The sequence below is a fragment of the Lucilia sericata genome, unplaced genomic scaffold (genome assembly GCF_015586225.1).
Source record: "Lucilia sericata isolate MDLA Ls3-8-SP2 unplaced genomic scaffold, ASM1558622v1 Contig001104F_arrow, whole genome shotgun sequence".
Taxonomy (NCBI): Eukaryota; Metazoa; Arthropoda; class Insecta; order Diptera; family Calliphoridae; genus Lucilia; species Lucilia sericata.
Window position 1 is genome coordinate 57,501 of NW_023995076.1, and position 16,674 is coordinate 74,174.

At 24.5% G+C, this 16,674-nt stretch overlaps 2 protein-coding genes across 3 annotated transcripts in view; one reads left to right on the forward strand and one right to left on the reverse strand.

Annotated features, from left to right (window-relative positions):
- Positions 1-1,006, forward strand: part of LOC119610009 (U6 snRNA phosphodiesterase) — a 15,614-nt gene extending 14,608 nt beyond the window's left edge. The window contains exon 5 of the mRNA XM_037965072.1: positions 926-1,006. Coding sequence (XP_037821000.1) covers positions 926-991 — 66 coding nt within the window. The 3' untranslated portion in view covers positions 992-1,006. The remainder of the gene's footprint in view (positions 1-925) is intronic.
- LOC119610008 (tyrosine-protein kinase CSK) overlaps positions 1-16,674 on the reverse strand; it is a 46,197-nt gene that overhangs the window by 6,436 nt on the left and 23,087 nt on the right. Inside the window, exon 2 of one of the 2 annotated variants that reach the window (XM_037965069.1) lies at positions 6,102-7,465. The exons of the other annotated variant lie outside the window; for it this stretch is intronic. Coding sequence (XP_037820997.1) covers positions 6,102-7,371 — 1,270 coding nt within the window. The 5' untranslated portion in view covers positions 7,372-7,465. The remainder of the gene's footprint in view (positions 1-6,101; positions 7,466-16,674) is intronic. 2 annotated transcript variants of the gene reach the window in all.

Genomic DNA, 16,674 nt, shown 5'->3' on the forward strand with positions numbered 1-16,674 from the left:
AGATTGTTTTTACTTATAAATAATAATTTTTCAAGTTCAATGTTAATTTTATTTAATTTCATAAATTTTGCATACCTTATTTGTAATATGTGTATAATATGAATGAAATATTGCACAGTGGAGCAAAAGGTAAAATAATTACTTATAGATTCAATTATAGAGTCAACTATAGACTTAAAAAATCGACAATAGAGTTGACTTCGACTATAGTCTAGAAACTCGAATGGAGACTTGACTATTGTGTCGACTATAGAGTTAATATACAAACGGCTATAGAAATATAGAACTGACCATAGAGCCGACTATGGAGTTAGATTCACTGTTTAAATACAGAGTGGGCTAGAATTTCGACCAAATAGTCGACTATAGAATAGAGATTGGGCTGGACTGCGTAGCTAGCTGCCAAATCAAATGTATAGTCTCCTAAAGAGTAGATTATAACCTACATATTCGACTGGAGAATTGGCAAGAGCGGTAAACACCGATTTGACTGTAGAGTCAACTACAAAGTGGAGAAGGTACTTCATTATTGAGGCGACTGATTGTTTTTAGAATGTTGACTTTTGAGTAGAATGCAATGTCATCCAAATAGTCGAATATAAAGTACACTACAGAATCGACTATAAGCGTTAAATTTAACACAATACGGATTATAGGACAGTAGGGTCGACTAAATAATTTCTTTATTTCAGGCTTACAAAACAAGTTGTTCTAAATTTTTAACAAATAGATATAATGACAACTAAATTTTTAAAATATTCCTAAATTAAACTTTCCCGCTTGCGGTTTTCTTTATTTTAATTGGATTTTTTTCATTAAGCAATTTGTATTTTTGTTCTCAAGCTTGAACTTTTTACTATTATTGTGAATTTTGCTTTATTTTAGTTATTGTTGTGCTATAAATGTACTTTTTTCCATTCTACAGGAAATAATAAAAAATCTAAATTTAATTCCGGTCATAACAAAGGAACATATTTGTATATGGGCTTAAATAACAACAAAAACAAAAAACAGAGTTTCCACAATTACAAGAATTTCTATTAAGATGTCACCTGCATGCATTAAACTTTAGGATATTTGGCATAAAATGTTACAGAATTGATAATCATACACATTTTGTAATTTAATAATAAACTCTTTTCAATATTTTCAACAATTTATGATATTTTTATTACACTCTCTTAAGATAAATTATGCCAAATATAATTTTAATTAACATATTATCATTTAACACACACCTGTTGTTGCTTTACCTTCCCTTTAAAAATAAAATAAGTGTTTATTACTTAACAAGTATGTGGCAACACTTGAAAATGTTTATAGACAGACATTGAGTTGGACTGTTGTTGTGTTTTTTTTTATATGCGAGATTAAATACTTAAATATTTGTACTAATGTGTATGTATGTATTTTTAATTTCCGTTTGAGCGGTTTTTACCTAACAAGTAAAGTATTGTTTTGAAATTAAAAAATCAAAACAAAAGTGTTGTTATTGTATGTTGTTGTCTATTGTAAAGTGTACAATGGGGAGTTTTAGGTTTTATAGCTCTAATAGAAGATCATTCATTAGAGTAATGAGAGAAGTAACATGGGAATTTCAATTTTAAATTAAATTCTAAAAAGTTTTTGTAGTTTATAGTATTTTTTTTAATAAATAGTATAAAATTCTTGAAAGAATTAATTATTGTTTTAAAATTTGGAAGTAAATATTTATAACAACAATAAAGTCGACACATGTATGTATAAAATGGTGTCGAAATGGTGTCCATTAAAATATAAAAAACGACATTTTTACATTTATTAAATCTATCTATCTATCTATCTATCTATCTATCTATCTATCTATCTATCTATCTATCTATCTATCTATCTATCTATCTATCTATCTATCTATCTATCTATCTATCTATCTATCTATCTATCTATCTATCTATCTATCTATCTGAATATGCCGACTAACGTAATTTAAAACATTTGACAATGATATGCATATATCAGTGATGTCAACAATGTCTTTTTCCAAACGTCAAACTTGCACTCCATTTACATAGGTTTTGCGTTCATTTCCTTAAAAAACACATTCACTTTTTATTTTAATTTGAAATTATCATTTAAAAGTCTATTCTTTACAGTTAAAATACAATGGAAGCTATTGTTAAATATTCATCTAATATACAAATGATGATCATGTTAAATTTTATCTAACATCTAACTATCAAAGTTACACATAAAATATTCTATTCTAATTTTTATTGTTATTGCGTTTCAACAAAAATTTTATTTACGAGTAGAGTGACAGTAAAGCTCCGCGGGTTATAAAAAATATGATTCATGATTGAATTGAATAGAGTAGAATACATCAAAACAATATTGTGTGATTTTTGCGTTTTGTTTTTACAAAATTCAACGTTTCAACTTGTCATTTATTGTTGTTGAACTTTTTAATTTGCATTTTATTTGCTACTGTTTTCTGTTATTTTTATTTATTTTTGTTTTATTTGTATTAATGATGAGTTTTGTTGAGAATTCTCAATGAGTATTTGGATATATCGAGTGTTTTTTAATTCTATATGGGGGCAATTCTTATTTGCGTTGGTTTTTTTTATTTTTTTCGAAATTCAAGCACGTTTTTAAAGATGAGTCTTTGACTGCTGCATTTTTTATTTATTTAAATAATGTTTATTTTATTTGTACTTAAAATTTTTGCATGATTTGAAATTTGCTTTTTTCTTTCTTTACTTCAAATAAATTACGTAATTAAAATAAACTGGAAAAGTATGACTAGTTCAAATGTGTATGGGTTATAAAGTGCAAAATTAATTTTTAAATAAAATTAAATAAATAAAAGTAGAACAGAGTTTATAGTATTTTTAAATTCATAAAATTTTAAGATAAACTTTTCATGACTCTATGCAGAGTGCCTAAATAAAGTTTTAATTCATTCAAGGCGAATAAACAGCTGATTTGTTTTTAATTAAAATTTATTTGGGACTGTCAAACTCTATTCTACTGTTGCCATATTTTCATATAATTATTACACTGACAATGATGAAGTTAATCAATAATGACAATTGTAGTGCAAAAACAAGGACAAAAATTGAATGTGAAATAGTTTGACTTGTTGAAATTTAATTAAGTTTAAATCTTTTTTTTAATCTTTTCATTCAGAAAACTGTCAACGTTTTGATTTCTTCTAAAATATTTAAGATTTCTTTTTAAAAATGATTATTTATAGAAAATAATCTGCCGCCATTTATTCTAAACAAAACAAGTGAGTGAGTGTACATTATTATTATTATTATTTAGTACTTGTACGAACAGTTTGGTTGAATCATATCTGATGAAGTCATACCACATCCATCCATCCCTCCTCCTATACAAATGCATCAAGCGTAAAGTTTTTTTGTTTTAAATTTCAACTTCTTTCAAGTCCACAGAATACGGAGCAAATAAATATAATAATAAAATGCTGCCCTTTGTTTATAATATTACAAATTTTAGTTTTGTTGTTTTTAACTGTTGAAATATGAATCATTTTGGAGTCAAGTCAGTCCGTCAATTGTTGCACAGACATTGTTTGCAATTTTTTTTATAATTGAAATTTAAGACGTTGGATATGTGCCATATAACTAAGTTATTTATAGAATTTAAAATAAATTTAATACAATTATATAAAATGTAATATAATATTGTTCATTTGCAGCAAGAAAGTCATAACTGAAAATTCTCTATGGCAAATTTAAGTTAAACTTCTGTCGAAAAGCATAAATGTATAATCTGAACTATAGTCTGGACTATTGTCTGCACTATAGTCTGGACTATAATCTGCTCTATAGTCTGAACTATAGTCTAGACTATAGTCTAGACTTTAATCTGCACTATAGTCTGGACTATAGTCTTCAATAATGTTTGCACTACAGTCTGGACTATAGACTGTTGACTGAAATCATGTGATAGCTATAAAAATGCGTAATACCGATTTCAGTGTCAAATTTAAATATTAACCTTTAAATATACGTATTTTATATATTTAAAAAACACTGTTAATTTTTTGCAATAAATAATCAACTTAAAAAATAAATATTTAAAATACATAGTAAATATTTTGTGCACATAAACAAATGTAAGTTAACCAAAATTTTATTATTTAAACCAGTCAGAAAACGCTAAACTATTCGATTAGCACATAAATAAATAAGTAATGTTTATCGACTGTAAAATACTATTAATATTTATACAATAAACTACAATTTGGAAGTGAAAAACATAGTTAAATAAAATATTTAACTATATGTTGCAAATAAATACAAGTTGCACAAGTATTTAATGGAATTTTTTGTTAAAGTAAATACAAAAAAAAAAAAAAAAAAACGAGAGAAACTTAAAATATTTTATTTTAAAATACATACTTTAGTTTAAACATTAGTAAAAGGTGCTAAACTCTAGCAAACAAATTTGCTAACAAATTAATTTTTTGAAATACATTTCCAAAAGAAAAATAAATAAATTAAAAATTAACATAAATATGTGATATATAGGAAAAAACTGCAGTTGAAATATTCGCCATAATAAACGGAAGTTAATGTCTTAAGAAAAACTCCCTTTTTCTAAGAAAATTTAACATACAATATGTTAAGTTATAGGAAATTATAAATACCACCCTCGTATTTGCAGAAAAAAAAAAACGTAAAATGATTTACTTTTTATAGACAATAAAACCGGTACGTGTGAACCATTTTTTGACATTTGCTTCCTTATTATTATTGTCTTTTATGTTTATGCACTACTACTCTATAGCCTAGTATAGAGGCTGCCTTGCCAGCTTCATTATCATACCATATTTATTTATTCATTTGAAAAATTACCTTTTTAATTTAGTTTTCATGCTACATGCCATTTTATATAGGGGATTTTTTGCCATTGTATTTAATATATTATGAGAAATTAATTCGTACACAATAATTAAAATTTATCATTTGTGGAAGACTTTTAAAAGATAAACTTCTAAGTTCTTAAAATCGTGTGATAGTTTAGTGTGTCAAAAAGTTAATTTAGTGTGGGAATGTTTAAGCAGGGGGTTAACACTCATTGATTGTTTTCAAATCTGGCAGCTCTACATATGTACATACTAATTGACAGTTTGTTGACACTCACTTTAAAATGATAGTAGTAAATTGTTTACTGAAAAATTTAACTTTAAACGATTTTTTATTGACTTTCTGGGTAAAGAAAGATTAACTAATATCTTTCAAAGTAAAAAAAATTTAAAAAATATACTTATTATTGATAAAAAATAAGTCAAAACAAAATCTTTTACTTTTTACATTTCCAATTATATAATATATAAAATATTATATAAAAGTTTTCTATAAAATATAAATGATTACATATTTAAACAAATTACACGTTTTGTAAATACAAAACAAAAATTATAAACAATAATGATAAACCAACCAAAAGAGTTTAAAATGAATTCATAGGCAATTTATAAAATTCTAAAGTTTAATTTTTAAATTAATCTCCACAAGTTTAAACTCTAGTTTAATTTAAAACTGCATAAACTAAACTTAATAATTATTTACTATTTTCTCATGTATTAATTTTCCATTAAACTTTTTTTTAAAGATTTTTTAATTAAAAAAAAACGTATAACTAATGTTTTTATTACATCTGCAAAATGCACTAAGAAAAACAATTATTAAAAGAAGAGTAAAAAAGTGTTTATAAATAGTTTGTAATAAATAAACATTTGAAAAATTTGGATGAGTGATTTTAATAGTGATAGTAAAATGTTTGCACACCATAAACACTTTCTTTTTTTTTTTTTGCTGTTTGTTTTAATGAAAACCAATATAAATTTGTATTAGTTTTATGTTTTAAGGTTTAATATAATGCAAAAATATTTAATAAATTTATTTGCAAAATTTATGGAAAATTTGTTTAACATGATGCTAGTGGATTTTCCTCATTTCTTACGCATAAAGCGTGAGATTTTAAAGAAAAAAATATTGGAATATTGTAATAAAATTATAGTAAATATTTTTTTTAATAATTACGATTAAATGCGATAATTTTTTTGATAAAAATTAAATAATACTAACCAAACCACTCCTCACTTAATGTTGCACTGTTGTTGCTATTATTTTCAATATTTTTCTCATGATTACATTTATTTTTATTATTAAAATAATTATTATTATTATTGCTATTATTATTTGTTGAAAAACTTTTCACACCAAATATATAAGTTTGTTTTATTTTATCAGCTATAGATGAACTACTATTACTATTATTATTCAACTTTGTTTCATTTTTATTTTTGGTTTTATGCAAATTTAAATTATTCGTAGAATTGCTATTAACATACGAAACTTTGGTATTATCAGCTGACGATGACAAGGTAATGTTGCCATTATTATTTTTATTATTATTATTACTGTTTATATTATAAATATTTTGTTGCTGCTGCTGTTGATTTATATTATTGTTATTTACACGTACACTATTGCGATATAATTTACGAGCCGATCGTAAAAAACTCAATAGACGAGTATCGGAGGAGGCATAACATTTGTTATTGTTATAGGCCGAGGAATTGACACTGAAACCGTTAACCAGAAATATGGATGTAGCTCCCGATATTGTTTTGGGCGTGGTAGGTTTTAAAGCCGCTGAATTACATTTATTGAGATTATAAAATGTATTAAGATAATTTGTTTGAGATTTTTGTTGTTGATTATTTGGTACCGAGTTTAGACTACTGGTGGCCGTTAAAGGTTTATGTTTGTGGCGTCCCGTATAGCTGTGACTTTTATGTTGCTGTAATTCTTTGTGTGTTACAGAACTGGCACTACGTTTTAAACTAGTGCAATGATTGACAGAGGAGGATGAGTTACGCGAGAAACCCAAATCACTTTTATAAGAACAACCCGGTATCGATTGTCTATCACTTGAGGATTGTTTACACCAATAGATTTTATTATTGCCAAAATAATATCTTCTACGATTATCACCTTTAGGCGTACGAGGTCTTTTGGCGCGATTATTGTAGTTACTACTCGTGGAAGATTTCTGACTGCTGCTACTAAGGCGTGGAGAAGATTGTGAATTTAATTGCTGGAATTTATCATAATCTAAAATTGTGGTTAAAGATTTATCTTTATCACTATTAAACGTATTGGCCGGTGAAGACGATGTCGAGGTGTTAGTTGAAGTAGAATCTGTTGCTGACGACGACGTTGTATCTTGTGGATGTATTGTATCGATTGTTGTTGTAGTCGATGTCGATGATGTTGGTGCCGTTGCGGAGGTCAAAAATGAATTGGTTTGTATGAATACACCATCACAGGTAATTTTGATTGTTGTCACCATGATTTTTGTTACAAAACATATTTGATTGTTTTTAAGTCATCTTTAGCAGTGTTATGTTTAAGATATCATATTGTTATATGTTTTAAGGTAGGAACTAAAATATATAAATTACTTATATATAAATTTGTTTGCCCAGTTTTTATCTACTTCGGTGACGGTATTTAAACCATGAATTAAAGTTTAAATATCTATCTGTCCTTCTATATATCTATCTATCTATCTATCTATCTATCTATCTATCTATCTATCTATCTATCTATCTATCTATCTATCTATCTATCTATCTATCTATCTATCTATCTATCTATCTATCTATCTATCTATCTATCTATCTATCTATCTATCTATCTATCTATCTATCTATCTATCTATCTATCTATCTATCTATCTATCTATCTATCTATCTATCTATCTATCTATCTATCTATCTATCTATATATATATCTATCTAAACCTCGACGATATAAACAAATTTTAAATTTAAACAAATTGCAAATTAAGTAACTAAAATAAGCTTTCGCAAGATTAATTAAAAACAACATTTTTATTTAATTTTCTTCTTTTCGGTCTGAATGATTTAAAAAACATTATTTTCTTTTTATTTCAGTTTTTTTGTTTGAAATTTTATTTAATTCACTTTGAACTACTTTAAGGTTAATAAACTTTTAAACTTGAACGATTTTTGGTTTTAACACAACAACAAAAGGTACTTGCTTTTGGGTGTCTTAAGATCTTCATTATTATGGTTGGTATAAACTAACAATGAAATTAAACAAAAATTAACTTAAAAAAAATAAATTTCCAAACAAAAACTAACTACAATTCGTGTAAATTGTATTGTTATTGTTTACAATTATGCTCGAGCGAGAAAGAGGGAGAGTGTGAACAACTAACTGTATATTGTGGTGTAATATTGTGGTAATTCTGCTTCTATTTCTTACAAAAATATGTCACAAGTAGTGTGACACCCATCACAAAAACAAAACAAAGAAGCAGAAGATTTTCTAAGACAAACAACAACAATTACAAATATACATTGTCAAATTAACAATGTTGGTAACTTGAAAATAATGTTAAAACATAAAAATCGAGTTAACGTGGTATGAAGGCGACGAGTGTAGAAAAAAATATGAAATAAAATCAATTTGTATGAAATTCAAGTCACTTGACTTGAATTTTTGTTCATACACATAAAAAAAAGGCAAGACAATATAAAATGGAAAACTAAAACGACATACATTTGACTATTGTTTTTGCTGCTGTTGTTGGTATTTCTAAACTAGGTGTTGTAAAAAAAAACACAACAAACTAAAACAACATCAAACATTGAAAGTGTGTGGTGCTGCTCTAGTTTTTTTGGTTCGTTTACATTTAAACAATTTTTTTCTATATATTTTATATATAAATAATAAAAAATAAATATGTATGTACAAAAAAATAACAATAAAGTTATGATTGAGGACAATTAAACATGAACTAAATTTGTTTTAAACATTTTATGCTTGTAAATACATTTAGACTAATTTTGCTTTCTAAGAATTCATTTAGAAATCTATAAAATGAAAAATAAGAATTCTCACAAAAAACATAAAAAATGCTTTAAAATTTCACACTTAAATTTTAATGAAGAAATAGGTTAAATGCAGTAGTAATAATTTCTTAATGCAGCAGTTCTAGTTTTTATACCCACCATCAAAAAAGATGGGGGGTATATTGTTTTTGTCATTCCGTTTGTAACACATCGAAATATTCATCTAAGACCCATAAAAGTATATATATTCTGGATCCTTATTAAATTCTAAGACGATCTAGCCATGTCCGTCCGTCTGTCCGTCGGTCCGTCTGTCTGTCCGTCTGTTGAAAACACGATAGAGGCCAAACGGAAGCAGCTAGCGAGCTGAAATTTTGCACAAATATTTTATATTAATGCAGTTTGTTTGGTATTGAAAATGAGCAATATCGGTCCACGATTTCTCCTAGCCCCCATATAAGGTCCCCTTCAGAAAACGACTTTAACGCTCATAACTGACTAAAAGAAACATCTATAGCGATGAAATTCGACATGAACATATTTTACAGGAACCTTAATATCATTGTAAAATTTTTTAAGGATCGGTCCATAATTGACCCTATCCCCCATATAAGGTCCCCCTCTGAAAATGATATTAACGCTCATAACTGACTAAACGAAGCAGCTATAGCAATGAAATTCGACACAAGAACATATCTTATAGGAATCTTAATATCACTGTAAAATTTTATAAGGATCGGTCCATAATTGACCCTATCCCCCATATAAGGTCCCCCTCAGAAAATGACATTAACGCTCATAACTATCTAAAAGAAGCAGCAATAGCGAAGAAATTCGACATAAACTATTTTTATAGTATTCTTAAAATTATTGTAAAATTTTATAAGGATCGGTCCATAAATTACCCTATCCCCCATATAAGGTCCCCCTCAGAAAATGACATTAACGCTCATAACTGACTAAAAGAAGCAGCTATAGCGATGAAATTCGACACAGACATATTTTTTAGGAACCTCAATATCTTTGTAAAATTTTATAAGGATCGGTCCATGATTGACCCTACCCCCCATATAAGGTCCCCTTCAGAAAATGCCATTAACGCTCATAACTGTTTAAAATAAGCATCTATAGCGATGAAATTCGGCATAAACATATTTTATAGGAACCTTAATATCATTGTAAAATTTTATAAGGAACGGTCCACAATTGACCCTATCCACCATATAAAGCCCCCCTCAGAAAGTGACATTAACGCTCATAACTGACTAAAAGAAGCAGTTATAGCGTTGAAATTCGACACAAATATATTTTATAGGAACCTTAATATCTTTATAAAATTTTATAAGGATCGGTCCATAATTGACCCTATCCCCCATATAAGGTCCCCTTCAGAAAATGGATTTAAGGCTCATTACTGTCTAAAAGAAGCATCTATAGCGATGAAATTCGACACGAACATATTTTATAGGAACTTTAATATTATTGTAAAATTTTATAAGGATCGGTCCATAATTGACATTAACCCGTCTCCATCTGAAAATGGCTTTAACTCTCGTTCTAGAAAATTTGACGAGGATCGGTCCATAATTGACCAAACGTCCCCCCCCCCCCCCTAAATAAGGTCCCTCTCAGAAAATAACTTAAACGCTTTTTACTACCTTAAAAATGCAAGTATAGCGACAAAATTCGACAAAAATTTCTTTATACATAGATGTAATAAATGAGAAAATTGTTTGGATAATAAAAGCATGGATTCTTAAATATCAAAGTTTATTTATAAGGAAGCATTCCTTTTTGGCAATGATTTGATGGTGGGTATACAAGATTCGGCACAGCCGAATATAACACTCTTACTTGTTATATATGAAAATAGTTGGTTGGCATCATTGCTTTATGTCAGTTGTTTGCCAGTGATGCCATTATAATATCAATGATATTGTTTGTCCCTCACTAGTGATATCACAAATTTGTATCACAACATAAAGTGATAGTGACTAAAATGGAAAAATTTTCAGCATAGACCAGAATATTTAAAAAAAAATATTCGATAAATTTTTTTAAGAGAAGTTTTAATAAGTTTTAAGATCTAAAGAGAAATTTTCGTAAATTTTGTTATTTAAAGAAAATTTTCTTGAACTTAATTTTCTTCTTAAAGAGAATTTTCAAAAAATGTTCTTTTTTAAGAGAATTTTTGATAAAATTTATTTTAATAAAATTTTTTATTTAAAGAGAATTTTTGATGAATTTTCATTTTAAAGAGAATTTTCGATACAATTTCCATTTAAAGAATATTTTCGATAAATTGATCAATTTTCTTTTAAATAGAATTTTCGATAAATTTTCTTTTTAAAGGAAATTTTCGATAAAATTTCTTCTAATAGAGAATTTTCGATAAATTTTATTTTTTAAGAGCATTTTCGATAAATTTTCTTTTTAAAGAGAATTTTCAATAAATTTTCTTTAAAATAGAATTTTCGTTAAAATTTTTTTTAAAGAGAATTTTCGAAAAAATTTCTTTTTAAAGAGAATTTTGGAAAAATTTCTTTAGAGAGAATTTTCGACAAATTTTCTTTTAAAAGAGAATTTTTGAAAAACTTTCATTTTAAGGAGAATTTTCGATAAAAATTTCTATTTAAAGAGGAAATTCTAAAAGTTTTGTTTTTAAAGAGAATTTTCGATAAAATTTCTTTTTAAAGAGAATTTTCGATAAATTTTCTTTTTAAGGAAAATTTTCGATAAATTTTCTTATAAAAGATAATTTTCGATAAAATTTCTGATTAAAGAAAATTTTTTCAATTTTTAATAAGGATTTAAATAAAATTTTCTATAAAGTCTCCATATAAAGTAAATTTTCGAAAAATTATCAATTTAGAGAAAATATACCACAAATTTGTCTTAGTTTTAATATTTTCTATGAAAAGTCACAATGTTAACATTTCATTGTGAATGAACACACATTTTCTCTGAGAAACGTCTAAGCAAGTTCTTGTTACCTTCTACACATAAGCAAATTTAGACTTACATTTTTTAAAGGAATACTTCAAAATATTTAGATTCCCATATAAAATGCATAAAAATTAAGTGTAAACTTGAACTTAATCTCAAATTTGCTTAAATAAGGTACGTTCCCATCCTAAAAACTTACAAACAAATTGCAAGAAACGTAAATTATGATGTGATTATGAAATATTTATAAGGGGAACACACAACTGCCATCATTTTTAAAGACACCACAAACTATATAATAAATTTAAATATGTAGACAAGGAAATTATTGCCACAGTTTCCGTGGTAAACAGGGTTTTAAAGTAAACGACGAAAAAAAGAAACAATTAAGACAAAATATAACAGCAAAAAAAAACCTAAACTTAATTTGTAGTTGGATATTTGATGTAATAATGAAAAAATAATTTACAACTTAAAAGAGACATAAACTACTACCATTTATTAATTTTTTTTTAATCTTTTTAAAAGCTCATTTTGGTTTATTTGTGTGTGAAACCTAAACAAAACATTTAAATTAACATTTTTTAAACCAAAAAATAAAATAAACTTTAAAACCAACATTAATTAATGCATAATAAATGTTTGTTGTCTAAAAAAGTGAGAAACAAATTAGAAAAAAACCAACAACTACTGTTTGTTTGCTAACAACTAAATACTACTATTTATTAACAGCCTTAAAATGTAGTAAACAAGACTTGAGAGTGAGAGTGAAGGAGATAGAGAGAATCAAAATGTTTCTGAGAGTGTGTGACTATTTGTTTGAAAGAAAATTTCGTATGTAAATAACAAACCAGCAGACAATAATAATAAACTAAATGCTAATTTTTAATGATATATAGAAAAAGACTTTTAACAAAATTTTTGTTTACGAATATCAAGGCAAAGAAATAAAATGGCTAATTAGTTTATGATTGTTAGGGGAAAAAAGTGATTTCTTTTGCAATAATACATTGAAAGTAAAAGTATGCAAATGAAGGTGTTGAATACAAAAGATTACAGTTTATTAGAACAGCTGATTTTAATAATATCAAATGTAAACATTGCGATGAACTTATTAATGTTGTGAGTTATTCTTTCGCTCGCTAAAGATAGCATTCACATTACTGGCAGTATTGTAAACCGTTTGACAAACGAGAAATCTCGCATGTTTGTCATCACCAGCCGGAAATTTGTTAGATAAACAAAATAAATCTATAATTTCGAAAAGGTTAGGATCGATATTAATAAAACTCTGTATCACTTAAAAGGAAGTGTTATAGAGTTTGAAAGAGGAAATGTTGCAGTTTTATTTTTGCACTCTTTGCAAGTAAAAATTTCAGTAATGTGAGGAACTTCGATAATTTTTCAATTAATTTTGAATTTTCAATAAATTTTCTATTAAATTTTTATTTTAAAGAAAAATTTTAATAACTATCCAAGAGAAGATTTTCGATAAATGTTTCATTTGAAGAAAATTTTTCTATATATAAAAAAAAAATCGATAAATATTTAATTTCAAGAGAATTTTTGATAATTTTTTTATTTAAAGAGAGTTTTTGATACAATTTTCATTTCCGTAGAGAAAATTTTCAATAAATATTTAATTTCAAGAGAACTTTTAAGAAATTTTCAATTAAAAAAGAATTTTTGAAAATTTTTCTATTTAAAGAGAATTTTCGATAAATTTTGTTTAATTTTTTACAACATAAAATTGTAAATTTTTTATTTAAGAGTATTTTCGATAAATTTTGTTTAATTTTGTATTTAAAGAAAAATTTTAGTTGTATTTCTCTTTAAATAGACTATTTATCGAAAATTCTCTTTTTAGAAAAATTTTTATAATAATTTTCGATAAAATTTTCCTTTTAATAGAAAATTTTCCATTAAATTTTCCTTTTAATAGAAAAAGTTTTTTTTATAGAAAAATTTCGATAAAATTTTCTTTTTATAGAAAATTTTCGATAAAATTTTCTTTTTATAGAAAATTTTCGATAAAATTTTCTTTTTATAGAAAATTTTCTTTTTAGAAAAAATTTTCCTTTTTATAGAAAATTTTCGATAAAATTTTCTTTTTATAGAAAAATTTTCGATAAAATTTTCTTTTTATAGAAAAATTTTCGATAAAATTTTCTTTTTATAGAAAAATTTCGATAACATTTTATTTTTATAAAAAATTTTTGATAAAATTTTATTTTTATAAAAAAATTTTGATAAAATTTTCCTTTTTATAGACAATTTTCGATAAAATTTTCTTTTTTGTAGAAAATTTAGCTTTTTATAGAAAATTTTCGATAAAATTTAGCTTTTTATAGAAAATTTTCGATAAAATTTTCTTTTTAAAGAAAATTTACGATAAATTTTCCTTTGTATAGAAAATTTTCGATAAAATTTCCCTTTAAATTTTCCTTTGTATAGAAAATTTTCGATAAAATTTCCCTTTAAATTTTCTTTTTATAGGAAATTTTCGATAAAATTTTCTTTTTAAAGAAAATTTTCTTTTTATAGAAAATTTTCGATAAAATTTTCTTTTTATAGAAAATTTTCGATAAAATTTTCTTTTTATAGAAAATTTTCGATAAAATTTTCGATAAAATTTTCTTTTTATAGAAAATTTTCCATAAAATTTTCTTTTATAGAAAATTTTCGATAAAATTTACTTTTTATAGAAAATTTTCGATAAAATTTACTTTTTATAGAAAATTTTCGATAAAATTTACTTTTTATAGAAAATATTCGATAAAATTTACTTTTTATAGAAAATATTCGATAAAATTTACTTTTTATAGAAAATTTTCGATAAAATTTACTTTTTATAGAAAATTTTCGATAAAATTTACTTTTTATAGAAAATTTTCGAAAAAATTTACTTTTTATAGAAAATTTTCGATAAAATTTACTTTTTATAGAAAATTTTCGATAAAATTTACTTTTTATAGAAAATTTTCGATAAAATTTACTTTTTATAGAAAATTTTCGATAAAATTTACTTTTTATAGAAAATTTTCGATAAAATTTACTTTTTATATAAAATTTTCGGTAAAATTTACTTTTTATAGAAAATTTTCGATAAAATTTCCTTTTTTAAGGAAAATTTTCCTTTTTTTTTACAAAAGTTTCGATTAAATTTTCTTTTTATGGAAAGTTTTCGATAAAATTTTATTTCTATGGAAAATTTTCGATTAAATTTTATTTCCATGGAAAATTTTCGATGAAATTTTTTTTTTATGAAAATTTTCGATGAACTTTTCAATTTATGGAAAAATTTCGATGAAATTTTCATTTTGCAGACAATTTTCGAAAAAATGTTCGTTTTTATAGAAAATTTTCAATCAAATTTTCCTTTTTATAGAAAATAAAATTTTCTTTCTATGGAAAGTTTTCGATAAAATTTCTTTTTTTAGAAAAGTTTCGATAAAATTTTCTTTTTATGGAAAGTTTTCGATAAAATTTTTTTTTTTTAGAAAAGTTTCGATAAAATTTTCTTTTTATGGAAAGTTTTCGATAAAATTTCTTTTTTTTAGAAAAGTTTCGATAAAATTTTCTTTTTATGGAAAGTTTTCGATAGAAATTTCTTTCTAAATTTTCGATAAAATTTCCGTTTTATATAAAAATTTGAATATTTTTTGATAAATTTTATTACTAAAAGAGATTTTATAGAAAATTTTCGATCAACTATTATATATATTTCAATTCTAATAATTTTTAAAAAAAAGTTTTGATAAATTTTCTTTTTAACTTAATTTTCGATGACATTTCTATTAAAAAGTATTTTGTAAATCTTTTCTATTTTAAGAAAATTTTCGATAAATTTTTAATTTTTTTTACATTTTATGTAGAATTTGGTATAATTTAAAAGGAGAATTTTTTAATTTCTTAAAAATTTTTCATAATTTTTAAATTTTAGAAAACAAAATTTGATAAATTTTTAGAAAATACTTTTTCCCTTAAGTAATATTTTTATGTTCAGATACAAAGGGATTTACCACCTTGCATATTAAATGCCTATTTCTTTAATTTGTGTGTTGTTCTTTGTTTTAAAATATTTTTAATTTTTTTTTTTCGTGTATCATAATGATTGACCTGTTGTTGTTTTGTTGGTATGTTGGTGATGGATGATTACGATGATGATGATGATGTTGCGGTGGCGATGTGGTAATAAAACATAGCTGTACGACCAATGGATCGACCAACCATTTCAAAGTTAATAGTGAAAGTTAAATATAAAAAATTTTAGCGAATGAAGAAGCGTCAATGCATAAATGTTTTTTTTTTTTTTTGATTTTTAATTTTTCAAAAAACTAGCCAACAAAAAAAGTACATTAAAAAATATTACAAAAAAAAAAAAAAAACAAGTTTTTTTTAAACAAAACATTAAAATAAAAAAATCAATGCATAAAAATGTATGAAAAATTAATGGTATTTTTGTTTTTGGCAGCCCTGAAATAATGATTATTTGAGTTTAATTCGAAAAAAAAACGATAAAACAAGTTGCGCATGCGCTAAAACAAAATAATGAACAAAATACATGAAATAATGTAATATTACGTGTAACTATAAAAAAATGTAAATAATAATTTAGGAAAATCTTAAATTTTGTGATTATTTATACATTAAACGAAATAAGACAAAAAACTACAAATTTTCTAACATAAAAAAACAATATACAGAAAAATTGGGAGAAAAAACTTTTTAATATAAATAATTTCTTTCTTTTTCCCTCATTACAAAGTAACTAATTCATAAAACGTCCACTTTCACTTAACAAAACAAAAAAAAAAAAAAAAAAA